This window comes from Chelmon rostratus, chromosome 17, assembly GCF_017976325.1.
Source record: "Chelmon rostratus isolate fCheRos1 chromosome 17, fCheRos1.pri, whole genome shotgun sequence".
NCBI classification, from domain to species: Eukaryota; Metazoa; Chordata; class Actinopteri; order Chaetodontiformes; family Chaetodontidae; genus Chelmon; species Chelmon rostratus.
This window is the reverse complement of record NC_055674.1, coordinates 21,436,252-21,458,615: the sequence shown is the minus strand read 5'-3', so window position 1 is coordinate 21,458,615 and position 22,364 is coordinate 21,436,252. Positions and strand designations below refer to the sequence as shown.

Here is a 22,364-nt window from a genome sequence, read left to right as displayed (position 1 = left end):
TACATGACTCACTACGTTTTGGACTTGGCCCAGTGACAGAGGTGGTTTAACATCACCCCTGCATGGCTTCATCTTTACCCCCTGCAGTTAAATTACTCATGCTGCCCAGGTTTCAGGGTAAAAAGATCAGATACAGAGCAGCTGTAATCATTAGTGAGAAAAGCATGGCTGAACTAGCATGACTAACGAGTGCGAAACAGTGCATGCAGAGTATATTTCTCACATAACTGAACAATATCTAAAAGTACCGTCAGCTCCACTGGCTGAGCTTCTGCTGAATTACCACTCGACATTCCACAGTCATTCCACAAAAGGAAATAAAAATTGCTTTAATGTGTACACTGTGTAGACTGCTATGTGCACCATGAGCGAGGGTCCATTTATTCCTCAACGCTGAAAGTTTGTGGTGCTGTTCTTTCCTTCAACACCAGGCTGAAGAGCAGTGCTGTCACCGGGTCCTGGACTGCTCCTGCACCCAGTCTGTGATGAGGGATGGCCCTAATTCTAACCCCTAACCCTAACCCTGCAGTAAAACCTCTATCTGTAGTCATGTCTCCCCTAAAATATTTTGTTCCAGAGGTGGCTCAATCTGTTGGGGGATTATTATAGGAACACTACAGGCAGCAGTGTGCCTCTATGATCCTCTCACTCTAATGCAACTACACATTGCTACTTATCCCTTTGATCATGAAGGCGACACTACTCTATAGAGCATACAGGCTTCAATACAGTATAGAACTGAATATACGTAGTTTAGAGACTGTTATAGATCAAAGAGGAACCTGACAGAAGAGCAGGACTAAGAGAAAAGGGTTACTTCAGCACCACAGACAGCACCGTGGAGCACAGTCAGGCTGCTGATGTTTCAGAGCCATACAGTCTACCTGTACACACCTCAATCAGATCAGGACCAGTGATCCAGGCAGACCAGACCAACATATTCAACTGAGCAAGATCTCTGCTACTAGATGGCCTCCCTCCTCATCCTCCCTTAAATCACTTACTGCCTGCAACGCAATGCAGCATGGAGACAAGTTAAACCACAGGAAGTCAGCAAAGGCAAGATTTCCAGGGGCTGCTAAGTTGCTCTTTTGGAGCTACACTCCATAAGCAAGGCTCCGAAACTGGTCTTAGCCTGTGTGCCATTACCATCAAACAACAGACGTGATTTTGCTCACACTCACCAGCTCTGCGCTGACTTGCCTCCTCATGTACCGGTAAACAGCCAGCGGCACGAGCACATGGAAGGCCACAGAGATCATTAATAATATCTTCAGGGTTAAGATTTCTGGTCAAAGAAAGAACAGAGGAAACTTCTGTTAATGTTGGCAAACAGATGAAACTGCTTCTACACAGTAACTAACAGCCACGTATCAGGATGGAGAAGGGGCAGCAAAGGTAAAAAATGTTCAACACTAACAACAAAAACTGCTCATGCAAATAAATGTACTATATATATGAAGTAATGCACATTAGTTAGAGCCGGCTGATGTCCTATATTGCTTGTCTAAAGCTATGCGAGCCAACAAGGTTCGCCAGCTCACCTGCTGACCTTTAAAAAACTCATAAAAAAAAAGAATCACTTTTCTCTTTGACTGTTTTCCACAATTGACATTTAGCAAACAGCACCACAAAACAAATATGCTGCGTGCTGTGTTGCAGCACGCAGGAAATGCTGCTAGATTTAATCTCCCTCCGAGTGCGGCGACAGTTCACCTTCCTCCGCCTGGTCGTGGTGTTTTTATGTCGCCAAGCTGACTGCACGCTGCCACAGACCAGAACGGAAGCGTGGTTATACCCAGAAAACTTGCTGAGCGAGATTTGAATCTCCATTCAGGCCTAATGATGCCATCTTATGATCGAAAATACACAAATGCTCATTTTTATGTCGCCAGAGAACAAATAGATGCTGTTTAAGCCACAAACAAGGAAACAATTACAGGACAAAGAAAATGAAAAACCTGGAGAGTTTTCATTGCAGTGGCTGCTTGGTACTTGGATACTAATTTTGTGGGGTTAAACTCAACTATTCGGATTATTTCTGCTTCCAGAGCAGCTACCTGAAATATGAAAAAAATACAACCCAAATGTGAAATTTTAATGAAGGGAAAAAGTTACCTGTGTTCTCTGCATTATTATTGCCTATGGGAAGACAAAAAAAAAAACAATATCAGTACACTGTGAGTACAAACTTACAGCATAAGGTAATTGCCATTTGTACCATCACTTCATCTTGACCAGCAAGGACCACGTCAATCACAGGCTGGCTGCTGTTTTCTATTTTTCAGAGCTGTTCAGCACATAAAAATGAATAAAAGGAGGCAAAAGCAAGCTTTATCTAAGCATGGGTATGGGTGGTCATTACTTGCACAGCTCACATGTGAGTGTGAAGACGCTGTTTTCTGACATTTTCTAGACTGAACTCTCTGACATGCTTGTATTGACTCAAATGTATACATTTGAATCGAGGGAAAAAGCTTACCTGTTTTATTCATGGACTGCAATGTTTGGCCTTTGGAAAGATGAGACACAAAAAAAACTTTTCATTATAAATGCAAGTGTACAGTGTATGACAAGCAAACTACTGTTGAGTTGTGTCTTTCAGTGTCTCTTCTGATACACAGAGGACAAAGACGTTGCCAACATGTTACACAACTTCATTCTGACCCATGTAAATCTCATCAACCCAAGGATTCCTTTTTTTTTTTTAGGTCTCCTGAGTACTATTTAAATATAAATAAACAAGATCAAATCAAGGGACTAATGGGTGGTTCTGTAAACACAGAAAACGACATGTCTTGAAATATTATTATAAAAAAAAAAGCTCACAAGAAGAAAGCAGTTTACTATTTAATCTGCTGCATGCAGCGCCTGCTAAAAGAGGCAAGGCCCATGCAGCCACAGGTGACAAATGTCTCAACCACTGGAAAACCATGGATGCATATACGGTTTCATACATGCTGCAGGTTCTGCATGCAGAATGCACACAAGGCCACAGAGGGGAAACAAACTGAATCAGTTTGCCATGGTCTAGGGTTATTTACCCACTGAGCTGGGAAAGTTAACCAGATGTGCATTTGCCAAACCAACCAGTTAGTCCTCATCCTTGAAGTCTTGTGAGGCCGAAACGTGGCGTTAGAAAAGCAGAAATCAGACCTTTGTGTTTGTCTTGGAGTGTGGAATGGGTTCACTGCTTCGCTTGTGAAAGATGAGGGAAAATCATCATCATGAAGAGACATGAAGGATGAGGACAGGTTGGTTTGGTCTGATTAGCTTTCTCTCCTCTGATGAAGAGCAACGCACAGCTGCTGCGCTGAGCTTCAGCACAGAAAGCATCCACCACTGTCAAATGGTGCCGATGGTGTCTGATGTATGATTTTAATAAAGGAAAATATCAGCAAACTGTGAATGAGTATTTCCAGTGGCCGTACAATGTTCCATTAATGAAGCTTACCATGGGCTTTGCTATCTGCACGCTGTGAGACTGTTGTCGGTGATGGCGACAGTGATGCTGATTTTAGTGTAGCAGACGGTGCCATTGTTGTTGATGCTGCCGTTGTTGGTGGTAATACTGTTGTTGCTGCTGTTGTTCTTTCTGGCAATGTTGCTGTTGGGGCTGTTGTTGTTGGTGGTGGTGCTGTTGTTGTTGTTGTTGGTGGTGCTGTTGTTCTTTCTGGCAGTGTTGTTGTTGGGGCTGTTGTTGTTGTTGTTGTTGTTGGTGGTGGTGGTGGTGCCAGTGTTGTCTGATCAAAAACTGCAGGCAGGCCATCAATCAGTCAGTTATAACATCTTAGAGTATGAGGCAGAACTAATAATGTTTGTAATGTTTGTAGACTTTGAAAAATCAAAGACAGTATTCAAAGGAACAGGAAACTCAAAAATGTTGAATGTGTTGCTGTGCTGGATATGTTTGAACTGTGTTCACGCCATATTTGTTTGACTTTAACTAAAATCATCTTCATTTCCTGGTTTTTACATCAGTTACGCTGTGTTTTATCGCCTGGATGACTCCTCTGACGTCGCTAACAGCGATTACGCCAATTAGTGTTGAGACCAAGCCGACACGCCAACTTCTGTCAGATGCTGAGTGTAACTGAGTATTACGACAGTAAGCTACGCTACACCTCCCCGTTGTTTCTGTGATGGTTATTTGCTCAAGTTAATTACATTTGTGCAAATATCTTGTGCAATATTACACTTACTTTACTTTTTTTACTGTGTTACATATTTTTCTACTAATAAAATGACTAACGATAATAATATGTTTTTATTCGTATATTACTTATATTACTTACTTATATTGCGATATTTATTCATTGCTATTTATCTACTGACCCCAGACTCAATCAAAGATTTCAGGGCTCAGCCCTGGATCTCAACTGCTCTAGAAGCTCCTCTGCTGACATCTAATCAGACAGCAGACAGGCCATCCTCTAATGAGTGCATCATGTTGCAACAGTGCCTCATGCAGTGGTATTCACACTAGCTCTTATCTATCAGACAGTGCTGTTGGTTAACAGCTTCATTTAGCGTTAAGTGTCAGAAGATGAATTTGCTCTGTGGTCCTATCAGTAAGTACAGAACGCAATGACACAGCAACATAATCAATAAGAAAAATATGATAAATCCAAACCAACAGTTCAGCTGAGATCTTCTTCCCCTCAACTTACTGCTCAATCTATTTTTTTTTTGTCTTTTTTTGTCCTCCTTGAGCTGTATGTCTTTTTCCTGTGCAAGTACTTTGTTTAAACTGGAGTCTGTATGTGCACACATACTTGGCGAGTAAAGCCGAATCTGAATCTCAAGTTTCCTGTACCTTTAAGAAAAGACTGAAACATCCCATCACGCACACAAGTATCCAGACACTTTGTTATGACACTCAAAGCTGAGCTCTGTGCACACACTGTCATGACCCGTGCCATGCACGGCGGTTTTGTTTAGTTTTCCTCTCGATGTTTTGCCTTATTCAGTTTGTAAGTGTTCATTGTAGTGTTCTTAGTTCTTGTTCGTTTCTGTTCTACTGTGTATTCCTAATGTCTTCTAGTCATGCCATGTTTTATGTGCTTGAGTTTCTAGTCTTGTCTTAGTCTATAGTCATGCCACGTTTTATGTAAGAGTTTTTGTATTGTCTTAGTTCTCTACCCTTGCCCTGTCTTGTTGGTATTTTTGTTAAGTTTCCCATTGTCTTGTCTTTGCCTGGTTTTCGTTACTTCCTGTTTCATTTTGAAGGTTCATGTTATGTGTCTTTTTGTTACTTTACTTCCTGTGTTTTCCCTCCCGTGTGATTGTCTGATCGTTTCCACCTGTGCGTCATTAGTGTTTGCCCCTAGTGTATTTAAGTCCGTGTCTTCCCTTTGTCCTGGTCGGTTCGTTGTCTGAGGAACAAAAGTCATAGTCCTAGTCTGTGTTCTTGTTATACTTCATGCCCTAGTCCCATAGTAAGTGTTTGTCGTGTGATTCCGTGTCATGTCCGAGTCGTGTTTCATGTAAGTGTGTTTTTGCTGCGTTGCCTTTGTTCATGTCTTGCTTTATGTAGGGTCCCTGTCCTTAGTGTTGTCTGTGTTTCCCTTGATTGTTAAAGTCCCATGCCATGTTCTGTTCAGGTGTGTTGTTTGAAAAGTTTATAATTTAGTTTTTTGCCTAGCCGGATTGTCCTCCTCGTTAAGAGCGATTTTCTGTTAGATTACTTTTGTAATTTAGATTCTCGTTCTTCCATTTACTAGTAGTGCATTTTGAGTTGTTAGTTTTTCATATCTAGTTCCTTCAGTAGTCAGTTCTGTTTTCCTAGCCCATTGTCCTTTCCTCCTTCGGGAGTGTTTTCTGTTCTTTATTTTATTCACTGAAAGTTTGTTTCTAGTTTTGTCAATGTGTTAGTTCTGCCCCAAGTTTATGTAATTAAGTTTCTTCTCTTGTTATAGTCCGCCACCTTTCGTGTTAGAGTTCTTGTATTGCCCCTGTCTCACCCATGCCCCATTGTGTTTCTTGAGTTAGTGTGTTTCCATTGCTCAGCTTTTCCCTGTGTTGCCTTGTTGTGTATATATAGCCCTTGACCTTAGAGAGTGTGTTAATTTTAGTTCCCATAGTTGTGTCTTTTGATGTGAGTAATAAATTTATTTAAGTTGAATCTAGCCTATCCCTTGGTTTGTCTGTGTTCATGTCCTGATTGAGTTTTCCTTTTATTGTATTGTCCATAGTCTTGCCCTGTGTGTTAGTGAGTCCCTTGTGTTGCCCTAGTCTTGTCTCGTTGTGTAGCGTGTTATTGTTTATCCATAGTCTACGTCCCCTTTGTTTGTCTGCACCTGGGTTCAACCCTTTGTTTCCCCTCATAGTTCCCCTCATAGATCCCCCTAAGTCCCCACCTTCCTGACAGAACGAACCGACCAGTATGAACCCAGCAGACATAAGATTCACCACTGACTCCGAGTTCGACTCGGATCTGGACGACCTCCTGGGTGTCCCATACTGGGGGCCTCCGCTGGTCCTTACTAGATCTTCTGCGGGGAAGAACTGCCCACCCCAGGTCCTGTACCGGGCAGACCCCCTCTACAGCTCTGACGAGGATTATATCCCAGGTGCCCGTTTCTGGGGATTTCCGCTGGACCCCGATCCTCCTGCACGGAGGAAGCGGAGATCCAGACGACCGAAGGTGTTGGCTAGCCAGCCTGCTAGCCTCCCGTCGTCACCAGTGCCACCCCCAGCGACCAAGCCAGCACCTGCACGGAGGAAGCGGAGATCCCGACGACTGAAGGTGTCGGCTAGCCAGCCTGCTAGCCTCTCCTCTCCTCCTGTGCCCGAGCTGCTTCCAGTCTCCGAGCTGCCACCAGTTCCACTGCCCAAGCTGCCACCAGAGCCCAAGCTATCCTCGCCTCAAGTGCCCAAGTTAACCATGCCTCCGGTGCTGCCACCACCCGGATCAAAGCCACTGCTGCCGCCAGAGCCGCCGTCGCGGCTGCTGCCAGAGCTGCTGCGGTTCCCGCCGCCGCCAGTTCCAGAGTCGCCAGAGCCGTTGCTGCTGTCGCCGCCGTCTGAGCTGGTGCTGCCGCCGGAGCCGCTGCTGCCGCCAGAGCCGCCGTCGCCGCTGCTGCCAGAGCCACCAGAGCCGTTGCTGCTGCCGCCGCCGCCAGTTCCAGAGCCGCCAGAGCCGTTGCTGCTGCCGCCGCCGTCTGAGCTGGTGCTGCCGCCGGAGCCGCTGCTGCCGCCAGAGCCGCCGTCGCCGCTGCTGCCAGACCTGCTGCTGTTGCCGCCGCCACCAGTTCCAGAGCCGCCAACGCCAGAGCCGTTGCTGCCGCCGCCGTCTGAGCTGGTGCTGCCGCCAGAGCAGCTGCTGTCGCCTCCTGGGTTGCCGCCGCCGCCGCCTCCGGACCTCGAGCTGCCGCTGCCGCCGCCTCCTGACCTCGAGCTGCCGCTGCCGCCGCCTCCTGACCTCGAGCAGCTGATGCTGCCGTCTCCTGAACCTGAGCTGCCGCCCCCTGACCTCGAGCTGCTGGTGCTGCCGCTGCTTCCTGTCCTCAAGCTGCTGCTGCTGCTGTTGCCGCCGCCGCCCGAGCTGGTGCGGCCACCGCTGCTGCTGCCGCCGCCACCTTCTGACCTCGAGTTGCTGCCGCCGCCGCAGCCTTCTGAACCGGAGCTGCAGCGACCACCTCGACCAGGATTACAGTCCTCCTTGTTGCCGGCCCTCTGTCCTGTTGCCATGTTGCCGGCCCTCTGTCCTGTTGCCATGTTGCCGGCCCTCTGTCCGGCTGCCATGTTGCCGGCTCCCTGTCCGGCTGCCATGTTGCCGGCTCCCTGTCCTGTTGCCATGTTGCCGGCTCCCTGTCCTGTTGCCATGTTGCCGGCCCTCTGTCCTGTTGCCATGTTGCCGGCCCTCTGTCCTGTTGCCATGTTGCCGGCCCTCTGTCCTGTTGCCATGTTGCCGGCTCCCTGTCCTGTTGCCATGTTGCCGGCCCTCTGTCCGGCTGCCATGTTGCCGGCTCCCTGTCCGGCTGCCATGTTGCCGGCTCCCTGTCCTGTTGCCATGTTGCCGGCCCCCTGTCCGGTTGCCATGTTGCCGGCCCTCTGTCCTGTTGCCATGTCGCCGGCTCCCTGTCCTGTTGCCATGTCGCCGGCTCCCTGTCCTGTTGCCATGTCGCCGGTCCCCTGTCCGGCTGCCATGTTGCCGGCCTCCTGTCCTGCTGCCCCGCTGCCGGCCTCCTGTCCTGCAGCCTCATCGCCAGCTTCCAACCTTGTTGGTCGTCGCTGGCCTCCAGAGGGGTTCCGCCCTCGCTGCCGACCTCAACGGGGGTTCCGCCCTCGCAGCCGGCCTCCAGAGGGGTTCCGCCCTCGCAGCTGGACTCAACGGAGGTTCCGCCCTCGCCGCCGGCCTCCAGAGGGGTTACGCCCTCACCGCCGGCCTCCAGAGGGGTTCCGCCCTCGCTGCTGGACTCAACGGAGGTTCCGCCCTCGCCGCCGGCCTCCAGAGGGGTTCCGCCCTCGCCGCCGGCCTCAACGGAGGTTTCGCCCTCGCCGCCGGCTTCAACGGAGGTTTCGCCCTCGCCGCCGGCCTCCAGAGGGGTCTCGCCCTCGCCGCCGGCCTCCAGAGGGGTCTCGCCCTCGCCGCCGGCCTCCAGAGGGGTTCCACCCTCGCTGCTGGTCTCCAGAAAGACTCTGCCTTGGTCTTTGGCCACTGGCCAGACCACCAGAAAAACTTTGCCTCAGCATGGACTTAAATACCCTGCCCAAATGGGACTTTTGAACTCTTTGGACTATGCCTTAGCCTGGACTTTGAGTCCCTCCTCCAGATCCCCCTCCACCCACCCTGCTTGACTTGAACTTTTGGACTCCTTTTTTTCCATGTAGGGACATCTGGGATCTGTCCCTTAAGGGGGGGGTTCTGTCATGACCCGTGCCATGCACGGCGGTTTTGTTTAGTTTTCCTCTCGATGTTTTGCCTTATTCAGTTTGTAAGTGTTCATTGTAGTGTTCTTAGTTCTTGTTCGTTTCTGTTCTACTGTGTATTCCTAATGTCTTCTAGTCATGCCATGTTTTATGTGCTTGAGTTTCTAGTCTTGTCTTAGTCTATAGTCATGCCACGTTTTATGTAAGAGTTTTTGTATTGTCTTAGTTCTCTACCCTTGCCCTGTCTTGTTGGTATTTTTGTTAAGTTTCCCATTGTCTTGTCTTTGCCTGGTTTTCGTTACTTCCTGTTTCATTTTGAAGGTTCATGTTATGTGTCTTTTTGTTACTTTACTTCCTGTGTTTTCCCTCCCGTGTGATTGTCTGATCGTTTCCACCTGTGCGTCATTAGTGTTTGCCCCTAGTGTATTTAAGTCCGTGTCTTCCCTTTGTCCTGGTCGGTTCGTTGTCTGAGGAACAAAAGTCATAGTCCTAGTCTGTGTTCTTGTTATACTTCATGCCCTAGTCCCATAGTAAGTGTTTGTCGTGTGATTCCGTGTCATGTCCGAGTCGTGTTTCATGTAAGTGTGTTTTTGCTGCGTTGCCTTTGTTCATGTCTTGCTTTATGTAGGGTCCCTGTCCTTAGTGTTGTCTGTGTTTCCCTTGATTGTTAAAGTCCCATGCCATGTTCTGTTCAGGTGTGTTGTTTGAAAAGTTTATAATTTAGTTTTTTGCCTAGCCGGATTGTCCTCCTCGTTAAGAGCGATTTTCTGTTAGATTACTTTTGTAATTTAGATTCTCGTTCTTCCATTTACTAGTAGTGCATTTTGAGTTGTTAGTTTTTCATATCTAGTTCCTTCAGTAGTCAGTTCCGTTTTCCTAGCCCATTGTCCTTTCCTCCTTCGGGAGTGTTTTCTGTTCTTTATTTTATTCACTGAAAGTTTGTTTCTAGTTTTGTCAATGTGTTAGTTCTGCCCCAAGTTTATGTAATTAAGTTTCTTCTCTTGTTATAGTCCGCCACCTTTCGTGTTAGAGTTCTTGTATTGCCCCTGTCTCACCCATGCCCCATTGTGTTTCTTGAGTTAGTGTGTTTCCATTGCTCAGCTTTTCCCTGTGTTGCCTTGTTGTGTATATATAGCCCTTGACCTTAGAGAGTGTGTTAATTTTAGTTCCCATAGTTGTGTCTTTTGATGTGAGTAATAAATTTATTTAAGTTGAATCTAGCCTATCCCTTGGTTTGTCTGTGTTCATGTCCTGATTGAGTTTTCCTTTTATTGTATTGTCCATAGTCTTGCCCTGTGTGTTAGTGAGTCCCTTGTGTTGCCCTAGTCTTGTCTCGTTGTGTAGCGTGTTATTGTTTATCCATAGTCTACGTCCCCTTTGTTTGTCTGCACCTGGGTTCAACCCTTTGTTTCCCCTCATAGTTCCCCTCATAGATCCCCCTAAGTCCCCACCTTCCTGACACACACCACCCCTGTCTCCATACGGTCTCACAGTTGATGGTGTATGACATGTTGAAAAGATATGAGGACCAGAGAATTGTCTGTACAGATCTGTACAGAACGATACAAGAACAGTGGCCTAGAGCACGGTAGCCTCCATCATTCTCAATTGGACGAGGTTTGGAACCAGCAATGGTCTTCCTAGACATGGCCGCCCAGCCAATCTGAGCAATCAGGGATGAAGAGGTTCGGTCAGCTAAAGGTCACTACTGTCATGTCTCGTCAGATGTGTTAATTTGTTTTGTTCACGAGCGTCATGTCTTGCACTTCCTGTTTTATTGTGAAACCTAACTCTCCTCTCGTTTCAGGCCCTTGACCTCCCGGTGTGTTTCCCGCCTGTCTGATTGTCTACCCCGCCCTAATTGTCTCCACCTGTTCATTGTTACCTCGTGTATATATAGTCCACGTCTCCCTTTGTCCTGTGCCAGATTGTCTCGTGCCATGTCTTGTACTGCCTTGCTGTCTAGCTTTCATGATCCGTGTCTCCTGATTCCCTTTTAAGTCTTGTCTTTAGTATAGCGTTATATCTTTTGTTTGAACTTTGCCTTAGTGAATAGTCTAACCTTGCGTCTTTTGTTTATACTTTGTTAACCAGCCTTAGTGCCTAGTTTTTGCCTTAAGCCTTTTGTTTGTTACTTTTCCTCCTAGTCTTTTGTATCATAGTTAATTAGTTACCAGTCTTTATTATCCCTAGCGCTTTTTGTTGTACTTTGATTTCTTGCCAACGTTTATTTGTATTACATCCTGAGCGATTTCTGTTAAATAAATTATTCTTATTTTGAAAATCTCTCTGCTGTTTCGGTCTGCATCCTTGAGTCCAGAAACCTCGTGCCTTCGGGCCTGTCAACTATGACTGAGATCCAGAGTTCCTTTGTGGAAACATCTGAATCTCACAGAAGGACAACCATCAGTGCAGCGCTCCACCAATCGGGCCTTTATGGTCGAGTGACCAGACGGAGGTCATTCCTCACTAAAAGGCACATGACAGCCTGGTGGGGGTTTGCCAAAAGGCACCTGAACGACTCTCTGACCATGAGCAGTGAAATCCTCTGGTCTGATGAAACCAAGGAGAAGCCAGGCACTGAGCTTCACCTCATTAACACCATCCTGCAGTCCAACATGGGGGAGGCAGCATCATACTGTGGGGATGTTTTTCTGCTACTGGGGCTGCGAGACAAGTCAGGATGGAGGCAAACACAAATACAGAGCGATCCTGAGTGAAAGCCTTTTCCAGAGCGCTCGGGATCTCAGGCTGGAGCGAAGGTTTACATTTGGCCCAGCCAGAGTCTGGACCTGAACCCGACTGAGCATCTCTGGAGAGATCTGAAAACGTCAGGCGCTCTTCATCCAACTGGGATGAGCGGGAGAAGACCAGGAGAAAACCTCCAGAAGAAAGATGTGCTGAGCTTGTACGATCATTTCGAAGAAGACTTGAGGCTGTCGCTGCTGACAAAGCTGCTTTAACCAAGCACTGAGTGAAGGGTCCGAATACTTACTGTATGTGAAAGGGATATTTCAGTCTTTTATTAGTCAGTTTTTATTAAATGAATTGCTTTGTGGAGTTTTGTGTGTTTGATCAGTGAATGATGGAAAGAAATGAATTGAATCCATGTTAAGATGAAAACGTAACATGATCAATGATCATGGATTCATGATCAATCAGAGCAAAGATGAGGTAACATATGTATCCATGGTTCCCTGAGTGATGAGACTGTCCGTGCATTTGGACTGTGGGAACGTGGCTGGGGAGGGGGAGAGCTGCCGTTCAGCGTGCATGGGAAACAAACAAAGGGTGTGACTTACCAGTGCTGGGCTCTTTCCGATAGAGCTCACACACGGTCTCTAAAAAAAAAAAAAATTAATAAGTCAACATCAATTCAGCATCACGTCACTGAAGGTCATGAACACACCATAAAAATGGACACTTGACAGAACAGAAACCACACACTGACACACACAATGCAGCACGTGCACTCACCGTATTTACAGCCTGTGATGCAAGAGAGGACAGAAAAGAAAAGATAACAATGAGTTTTACAGTTTCACAGCGGGAGTCTCAGTTCAGTGAGTGTCTTAGCTACAGCGCTATCTGTACCATCTGTACGAGTGATACCTTCAGGAATGTGGTTGAAAGCTCTGGCTGTCAGGCACATGAAGTGATAGTACGGGACGGTCTGAAAAGTGGTCCCTTTGCATTTTTCGCTGATTTCCTTTACCTCGACCAGGAATGGAAAAAGACACAACAACAATTCATAAGCTTGGCCCTCAGAAAAGCGAGGCATGGACTTCAGAGTCATTCACAAAAGTCACACAAACAGACACGATGCCAAGGTGAAGAGAAAGGCAGTGAAAAGCTGGTGGCGTTCACTTACTGTTCTTTGAAAGCACTGATACAGTATGTGACATATGTTCCTTCCCTGCAGGCACTCTCTCTCCACAGTACACTCCACTATGTCCTGCATCGGGAAGAGCACACTTAGTCTCATGCAAAACTGTCCGGAAAAAAATGTATTCACATCAACACGGAATCTGTGCCAGGATGTTACCTCGGAGTTCTTAGTTTTGACGAGGGAGATGGTTTCTGTCAGATTTTTAGCCTTAAAAGTGGAACGGAGAAGTGGACACACAGAAGATATGAATCATCAACCTTCTATTTGACAGCATTTAATGCTGCTGTGGACACCAAGCAACCGAGACAAAAAGCGAGGAACACGTACCCATGAATTTATGTTGAAGTAGTCGTGACAGCCCCCTTTCGACAGGTTGATCTTGCTCAGGAGCACCTGGCAGAAAGCATGTGAAACGTGCATCATTGGTTCTATCGCACTTTGATCAGAAAGTGCTTCATTTAACCACTTACAAAGAGAAACAGGTGGGTCACGTATCTCCATGATGTCATGCTGCCACCACCAGACTCACACTAGAGAAGAGGAAGGAGAAAAATGAAAGTTAGGTGACGCAGCAATATGTGGGTGTGCTGCTGGGTCTGTAGCGATGATAAGAGACAGAGACTGTTGTCTGTGCAGGGCAAGGCCACTCATAATCCAACCAAGTAACAAAAAAAACCCCACATCAAACCACTCAGAGGCTGCTCCCACCCTGTATAATGGGGCACTCTCACCAGCAAAGAAATTATTTATCTTAGGATCTAAATGGACAACCAAACCATGCCAGGAAAACCACTTTGTCTCTCCACTAATCTGTTTTTCATGGCACCAGCTACAGCTTCACCAAAAGCGCTCCAGTGGTCGAATCCAGGCACAAAAAAAAAAAAAAAAGCTTCAGTTCAGTCTGAACATGCCTCTGGAGCGCTGCGATGAAGTGATCAGATCTGTGCAAAATTAAACATTTCGCCAAATTCTCTAAATAAATGGGTGAAATTTACTGTTCTGACTACAATATGAGCCCAATGTGAGGGGACGTGTTGATTCACAAATACCACACATGCAGGAGGGCTGAGAAAAAAGGAAGGAAGGAAGGAAGGAAGGAAGAAGGGAAGGAAGGAAGGCATAAAAAAAATAAATAACGAACAAGAGAAAGCTCTGGCCAGACGGCTGGCTGGACCTGGTTTAAGATAATAGACTGAACTGTAATAAGACAGCCTTTGGTTTCTCTGTCTCCATGCATGTGCTCTCACAGGCGTTACAGAGGGCGCGCGCGCACACACACACACACACACTCTCACACACACAGTATTTCCTGATGACTGTCAGGAGCTGAACATGTCTGTCACCTGTCCCTCCTGCACACGCGACAGCCCTCGCAGCTCCGCGGACCTCAGGAAGCCTCCGCGCAGCCTGCAGGAGACGCATTCAGTGCGCAGCCGCGCGTCGGTGTGGTCGCACCCGTTCACTGGTCCGGCAGCTTCAGAACGACGGTCCGGGCGCGCACCGAATGGCGACTGATCCTTCGCGGTGACTAAGTGCGGACGCGTCTGGCGTGCTGTGGTGCTGGCCGCGCTGCTCCGTTCTGCTCCTGGCCTGCGCGCATTCTCCTTCTGAGGCTTTACTTTCACTTTCCACCTTTTCAGTCGTCAGCTCCCACTGTGATCTCACCCCCGGAGTTTCCAGAATAGGGGCCGCGTCCTCTGAAACTTCTTCTAACCAAAGACGCGGAGAAAAAAAAAAAACCCCTCACTCCCCCGCACAACGGAGAGTTGTCGACTTCAGACCCGGTTGAGCCGAAGGAGAAGCTCTCCGGAACGCGCGTTATGGCCGGTGGCTGGCTGCAGCCTTATCTGCGGTTCACCACGGTTTACCTGGCTGATACCTCATCCACCTTTGTCTCACCGCAGAGGAGGCGTCCTTGCCTCCACAGGTGTGGAGCAGTGACCGATAAAAACAAGCATGTATGATAGATAAAAGTTAAAATAAACCTACTGTAGTTAGTGATAAATGAAAACAAAGCAGATGCAATTAAATCTAAAATAAGATTAAATGATACAAGAGTAATAAAAAGAAAACATTACAGCATATTTAAACATATTTACATCACTTAAAACAGGATCTGACATTTGAATGGCCTTATGCCAACTGAGGGTCTGAGGGACTTATTTTTCCAGCTACTTATTCTCTGAAAGATTATGTGAGTTTAGACAGAATTATCTCATACGCCATTATCTGTTAGCCAGATGAACGCTGGGAGACTCGGTATGAGCAGCCTCAGTGAACAGCATCCATTTAGCACTAACTAGCGGTTGAATAGTTGGAGTGAATCAATGAAGCCTGCAGACGCTGAATGGCAGATTGTGTAGAAGCTGCAGTACGATAAAAAGCTGTGTCATCTGCATAAAGATGGAGTTTACCGGATTCAGGAGAGGGGACATTAGCATTTATGTAAACCGAGAACAACACCGGACCTAACACTGAACCTTGCGGAGCATCTTTGGTGATATTTAAGATATTAGAATGAACGTCAGCCATTTTTACACGTTGTAATCTATTAGAGGGGTCGTTTTCAAACACAGCCGACTGTCAGCATCCAAACCAGTACAGGGAAAGAGAGAAACATGTTTTAAGACAAAATATATCTGTATCAAATTCTCCTCCTGTGCTGATCTGAAAGGTAGCTATGAAGACTCGGAGGCTTCTTCTCTGACAGTTACTGTGAATTATCAGCTTGTTGTCAACTTGTAAAGAATCAAATATTCAGAAACTCCTCGCAGCACTCCTGCAGCATCACTTTCCACTCCTTCTGCATATGGCTACCAGTAATGATAATGATCACTTGATATGATAATGACTATAAACTTTATTTATATTGCGCTTTTCTTAATGTTACACAGACCTGTACGAAAGACCAAACCAGATGAGGCAGATTAAATGAGAAAAATGTCTGAGGACATGAGGAAGTAAAGACAGTAAGAAGAACTGAACAAGATCAAATAGATAGAAAGGAAAACAGTTTAAATAAAACGTACGTATAAGAAACATTTCCAAAAGCTTTCACAAAAAGGGAAGTTTGAAGAAGAGATTTAAAAGAGGACAGAGACTCAGTGTGTCAGAGGTCACAGTGTGGGGGCTCTAATAGGAAAAGCCTGATCACTCTTAGCCACAAACTGTGACCTGGGAGGAACCAGCAGGGCTCCATCCACAGATCTGACTGGTCAACATGGCACGTACCAGGTCAGCAGATCAGAGATGTATTTAGGAGTGAGGCAGTTTAAGGCCTTAAAAGTAAGCAATATCATTTTAAAGTCAAGTTGACGTCAAACAGGGAGCCAGAGTAGGGATGCGAGCACAGGGGTGATGTGATCGTGCCTCTTTGTTCCAGCAGAGAGTGGAGCTGCAGCGTTCTGAGCCAAGTGGAGACGGTGGAGCGAGACCCGGCCGAGACCGAGTGAAGCCCAGTGTCGTAGTCGAGGTGAGAACAGATAAAAGAATGTCTCTCCTCTGTGCATGGAGACTTAGCTTCTGAGGGACTTTCATTTGCACTGTGAGAGCTCCATCTTAGCTTAGTTTATCTATGTTTTATTCTAGTTTACTTCTTATCTAGTTCATTAGTTTCTATGCATGTGCATATCTTTTAAAGATAGTGTTTTTCTTTCCCAATTTCTGTAAATTGTGTGTTTTGTGCATTGTGGCTGCAACATTGTAATTTCCCTTAGGGGATCAGTACAGTACTCTATCTATCCATCCATCCATCCATCCATCCATCCATCCATCCATCCATCCATCCATCCAGGGGAGATCCACTGTCCCCCACCGTCTTTACAAGATAAGTGAGGAATATGTATGGAGCCAGAACAGTGACTTTAAATTTTAGCACTGACAACAAAATTTGAAAAACATAACCTGAACTGAACAAGGACACTTTTGCACTGAGACGCTACTGGAAAAAGTTTTACTCACATTTCTTAAGAAATTTAATAGTCTTTTTTTTAAAGCAAATTTTACCTTTCTTTATCATTTTTCCTGGAAATTATGTGGCCAGACAGACAGGACCGTCTGGATGTGGCAGAATGATTTACCTATGTTCAGTTAGCTGTGATATTGTTCACATTGTGCACGGCTCTACCAAAAGAATGTTTATTATGTTTGCTCTAAATAAGTGACTGCAGTGTATTCTTCTTTTGCACAAGCTGTAGAATTGCAAAGCACATATACAGTAAAAATGTGAAACATACGTAATCAGTGTCTTGTACTCACTTCCTCCTCTAACTACAGCAATGAGTAACTTTACTGTTGTTTTCAATGGTTGTATAGGTAGTGTACAGTGCTGTCTGAGCATTTTCAGGTAGTGTCACCGAGTTCTGGCCTTTTTTGGAAAACACTGACAGAATAAACTTTCATAATGAAAACGTGACAAAGCCGTTTGACTATCTTGTTCATACACGATGGTGTCAAGACTTCTCATTTTGATGACACTGGCAGTTTCATTGACATAAATACTTGCATTTGAGGGATGGGCTATCCATTTTTAGCAAGTGATGAGATTATGCAGGTTAGCCACTAGGCTTTGCAGTTTGCACTAATTGTTTTGAGAAATGTACTAACTGTTGTGCAAACTTTCAGAGTGATGTGAGAAAAGCACCATTTTTCTGACATTTTGTCACCTAGCTGACATTTTTCTGTATTGAGAAATGTTCAATGTTTGTTTTAATTTGACAGTTATGTAAACAAATCAATTACTTCACTGATAAACAAAAGACAAAATGCAGATGCACTGTAGTGTCAGAGAGTATTTTATTTCACGCCATCACCATGTATAAAAGACCTTTACAAGTTCATAATTGACGTTTAAATAAGTTTTAGAACGAAAATCACTGACAAAAACATTTCAATAATTAGCACTGTCTGGAGTGTAAAGTCAGTAAACTTGGGATATAACACAAAACTACAATACCCACAAATTCATCAAAAATGTTCAAGCATCACTATTAACCAGGAGTATAAACAGCAGTTTTACAGATTACACAGACATAAACATAAAAATGTATCCCAAATTTTAAAAAGTAAGAAAAGACGGTGCTGATCTGAATCTTAAGCACATTGTAAACCTGCTGCTAAATGCTAGCTTTGCTGCTTTTTGTGAGAGCGAACAGCTGACAGCCCGGGGACACTGATTCCCTCACGTATAAGGAGTGGACTGAGGCACATGATGGTTTGACTGGCTGTGTAGACAGGTGAGGCATAAAGTGAACAACGGAGAGTAGTGAGGATTAAACAACATCTGTATCGCATTTGATGCATTTAGCTGAAGCTCTTATCCAAACTGCAACAACAGAGTGATCTTAGATCCACCAACATTATCAGAAGCCCTTGTTAAAGAGACGAGTGACTCTAGTTTTCTCTCGAGGATTTGCCCAAACATGCAGGACATCATGTAAGTGTGGAAGGCAGGAGAGGAAGTTAGAGAAGTCTGTGTGATCCTGACAAATGTTTCTGATGCAAACATAAGCCTGATTGTTCTGTGATCACAATGAAACCATTAGTTGTATTTCAAGACCTCGACGACAAAAGCGTGACAGAGCGGTTAAACTGGTTTAGGTCTGTTTTTATCAAGTAGGTAAATGTTGAATACTTTGTGATCATGAATTCTGTGAATTTTGTGATTACTAGTAAACAAAACTCATGTTAAAAATGATTGTTGTTTCAGTATACTGTAAATACTGTGATAAAAGGAAAAGGAAAGGCAGAAATAATACACATTTTGTACACACATTGTTGTGGGCCTTCCACAAAGTGAAACTGTTAGAAAAGTCATGAGTGGAGAGAAGTAGACAAGTTGTTCTACTTTGGTCTACACTGCTACAGTTATCTCAGCTGCAACAAAACAAAAAGATTCATGCCCTGTGGCTGCATAACAGAGCGATTATAAAAACAAACGGCCGCTCGGCCGTAAACAGTTTGGGAAATGAGCTGCTAAATGTTGAAAGTGAGACTGAAGCCACTGTGGTCTGACGTTACTAAAATATTAAGCCAAAAAAATCTCTCTAAAAAGAGATCGCATAAAGTTAGGGTACAGTTAGAAAACATGAGCAGAGATGTGGTGGAAGGTCAACGCTGCCTCTTTTTAGCCAATGTTTGTCTGTATGAGACCATGAATATGTTGGAGTGGAGGCTCTGACATGTACCATTTTGTGACAGATGGAGTCAATAGTTGACTTGCTTTTTGTTTAACCACAACATCGCTGCACATGAGAACACATCCTAACTAACTGAGAAACTGTAGTACATTCTCATTAGCACACAGAGAACACAGAACAACACGTGTTCCACGGTTTCCTGTAGGAATTGCATTGATTAAGAAATTGCATTGAAAGTGTTTTAATGAATACTTGAATTCAGGCACGAGGGTGTTTCATAAAAGCCGTAGCTTTAAAACGGCGGATGGTTGGAGGTGGGTGCCACCTTATTGATGTCCTCCCCTGGAATAAAGTGCCACTGGCCCAGAGGTGGACTGTGTGTACCATATGTAAACCTGAATCCTGATCAAATGGGGAACTTACTGCTGTCTGTCTTTGCTTTAATAAGTGTGCGTCCTTTAAAAGGAAATATATAGAGTTGGCAGGAGCCTTTTAGCCCTTTCACTTTCCCTCTCAAATGTTTCCAAGTAACTGGTTCAGTGACAGTAAGAATAATGAAGGCAACGTGACTGCATTTCACATATAAACAGTCTACTTGTGACCATCCGCAACACTTGAATTGCCTTTCATTCAACAGCTGTGACTGGTAAGCTGAAGCATGTCCTTACGATCATGTAAATCCTCTGAACTAAAACATCAACAACTCATTAATTCAGTGCACTGAACTGACAATTAAAAGTAAAAGAAAATCATGAAAAGGTCATTAGCGCTTCCTTTTCTTCTGCCGCCCTCTCTTGCTTTCTTCCATCCTTTCAACAGATAAATAAATAAAACTTCCAGTGACATCGTAAGTTACCGCCTGATCTCAGTCAGCCTGAAAAACATGTATTTGCTTTTATGGACAGTTACTGTAAACAGAGACTGTACCTGAACTGCATAAATCTGCAGTGAATTTAAATTCTATAATGTGAGGACTGAAACTTTTTGTTTGGTGTTCCTGTGGCTGCACTGTGAGCACAGCACTGCTACGCAATGCTCAGAAGAGCTGGAGGCCTCCAGTTATAACCTGAATCATAACCGATGACACATGAAACCGCAGTTCACTATACTAAGGTGCACGTTTGAGATACTTGTACTTTTCCAGCTACTTTATACTTGTACTCCACTGCATTTCAGAGGAAAGTCTTGTACTTTTTACATGACTACAGATCAGATCTGAGAGCTGTAGTTTGGAGATAAACATGTTTCAACATTAAATCCAAATACATGATTTATTAAAAATAATGTACTTTTGATAATATGTATTGACTTCCAGCCACATTATGAGTATTTGTACTTTATATACTTGAAATGCAAACAATTGCTGGTAATATTTTGAATGCAGGACGTCTACTTGGAGTGGAATATTTTTACATTGTGGTACAGCTACTTTAACTGAAGACGTAAAGGACAGACTCAGTGCGTTTTGGTGAGAAATGTAACTATATAAGCAGTTATTTATAAACAGCAACAGCTTCCTCCTGATTTACTGAAAATTTAACTACGACATCAAGCGGTTAACGATTGATTCAGGCTCGTGCAGAGATCAGGTGACGCTAATGGAACCCAAACATCAAAGATTATATAGTTGCCGTTTTAAAGGCAGGACTGGGACTTTCATTGCCTCGTTCTAAACGCCATGAAGTTAAAGGATATAAAAAAGGGGCTCTTTTGGGTGGAGGTCTGTAAATAACTCTTTCCCTTCAGAGACATTTATCTCTCCACAGCATCATTTCACACTGGGGACAAACTAAAAAAACTTTCCCTTTCAGCTCTCTTTGAGATTTATGGTCTGCTAATGCTCGGGGAGATGTGTCTCCCTTTCTCTGCTTCATACCTGTCTACTAAGACTTTCCTCTTAAGATGACGACCTTTGCTCCCTCTTTCTTGAAAATCACCCATCGCTGGTTTCATATTCTCAGAGAAAGTAGGGGCTGGAGGCATTGTGCAGGCTCACATGCCGTCAAGCTGAGTCTCTCTGAAGCGTACGTACGTGTATTAATGCTCAATAGCTGTCAAATATGTTAGTGCCTGTTCACACAGAGAGGCTTCTGAACTCCGCGCTTTTTAAACGGAGGAATGCAAATCATAACATTCAGGTGAGGTGTGGCAGAGCTCTGAAGCAGGTGTGGGTGTTTTCTAATTATTCTTTTTTTTTGGGGGGGGACGAGCCACAGATCACCTGTCAAAATCAACGGGCTCCTTGCATTTTCAGTGTGCCTTGTTTCTCTGTCTGAATGGGGCCTACAAGCTATCTTACTGGTGTGACTTAAAATGATGGCAGACGCAAACAAAGCCCCCCTGAACTAGGCTGGGACCTCCCTTTGATTTTACTCATTAAATTCTCTTTTGTCAGGGGGGACGTTTGCCCACACGGCGAGATGCTTTCTGCCACATTCAGGCGAGCTTCTTGGGCTGAGGCGGGGCCGTGCCTTTGGCGGACGAGGAGCTTTTGGCGTCAGCAGAGAGGACAGTCATGATGTCCTGGAGAGCTTGACTTATCTGAGCTCCAAACCTGTGGGAGTCCTGAAATGGAGAAAATCAAGTATTGAAAATTAGCACGGAAAAAGGAAAGAGTGGAGACAAACTACCGTGGGAGGAGAATCAAAGCCACAGAGAGAGAAGAAGGAAGAGCCGGCAGGATGTGGACAGAGAGAAGTGGTACAGAAGTAATATAAGTCATAACCTTGCTCATACTGGACTTTTGAGGCTGTTTGACAGTTGAAAAAAATCCGTAATGACATATGCTGATAGTAATTTATTATTAAAACACATAACATTAAGAAGCTTGATACAGGCCTGTTGGATTTGTTTTTGGTTTACATTTTACAGTGTAAATGAACCTGCCAGTGACTTCAGGAGGACAAACTATTTCATGGAAACACTGTTTCTAAATGATCTCAAACTGAATTCAGCATTTCTGCACAGCAATTTCAGATATACCTCCTTCTGTGACATATCTGAAAGCTGATAGTGGTCCACATATTGACCTGGCTACTTTCATCAATGCAGGACTCTACAATAAAAATGAATTGGGAAGTGAAAACACACAGCTAAGCACAGCACAGTCTCTCCTGTCCTGTCATGTGCTTTGTGGTGTATGAATGAATTAACGCTGATGCAACTTTGTCTTTTGCTTGGCAAGGCAGAATGTCTGGGGGAAACTCATCAGAACTGTTATTGCGTAATAAGTGAAGAGTCAAGCTGAATGCTCGCCCTGCATGTCTCAACAAGCCGGGTGATGCATCATGTACCAATGTGCAGCCATTTTCATGAAAAGTAACTGAAAAGCAAACCTTAAATACTACAGTATGATTTCTCTGCCTCCTCCCAGTATACTGCACACAGTCGCATTTACCTTGCAAAAATGGTAACTCGCTGCCGTTTGATACAAAATCTTTAAATTGCTATTTAAATTACAAACC

General features: G+C 44.9%; 2 protein-coding genes across 7 annotated transcripts in view; both read right to left on the bottom strand.

The window, feature by feature from the left end:
• Window positions 1-14,444, bottom strand: part of pih1d1 (PIH1 domain containing 1) — a 33,784-nt gene extending 19,340 nt beyond the window's left edge. For 2 of the 6 annotated variants that reach the window (XR_006007576.1, XM_041956518.1), the window contains exons 1-12: window positions 14,107-14,440; window positions 13,234-13,293; window positions 13,091-13,156; window positions 12,920-12,970; window positions 12,746-12,829; window positions 12,487-12,595; window positions 12,352-12,363; window positions 12,177-12,215; window positions 3,455-3,754; window positions 2,483-2,512; window positions 2,119-2,142; window positions 1,185-1,288 (exon numbers count right to left, since the gene is read on the bottom strand). Coding sequence is in view for 4 of the 6 variants with exons in the window: in XM_041956518.1 (XP_041812452.1) it covers window positions 1,185-1,288; window positions 2,119-2,142; window positions 2,483-2,512; window positions 3,455-3,754; window positions 12,177-12,215; window positions 12,352-12,363; window positions 12,487-12,595; window positions 12,746-12,829; window positions 12,920-12,970; window positions 13,091-13,156; window positions 13,234-13,272 (858 nt within the window). In the remaining 2 variants the exon portion in view is untranslated. Of the gene's footprint in view, window positions 1-1,184; window positions 1,289-2,118; window positions 2,143-2,482; window positions 2,513-3,454; window positions 3,755-12,176; window positions 12,216-12,351; window positions 12,364-12,486; window positions 12,596-12,745; window positions 12,830-12,919; window positions 12,971-13,090; window positions 13,157-13,233; window positions 13,294-14,106 lie in introns of all 6 variants that reach the window. The other 4 variants (XR_006007575.1, XM_041956522.1, XM_041956519.1 and 1 more) reach the window with 3 other exon arrangements.
• A 3,096-nt stretch (window positions 14,445-17,540) lies between these two features.
• The window catches only part of cpt1a2b (carnitine palmitoyltransferase 1A2b), a 33,315-nt gene continuing 28,491 nt past the window's right edge, over window positions 17,541-22,364 (bottom strand). The window contains exon 19 of the mRNA XM_041957905.1: window positions 17,541-21,465. Coding sequence (XP_041813839.1) covers window positions 21,337-21,465 — 129 coding nt within the window. The 3' untranslated portion in view covers window positions 17,541-21,336. The remainder of the gene's footprint in view (window positions 21,466-22,364) is intronic.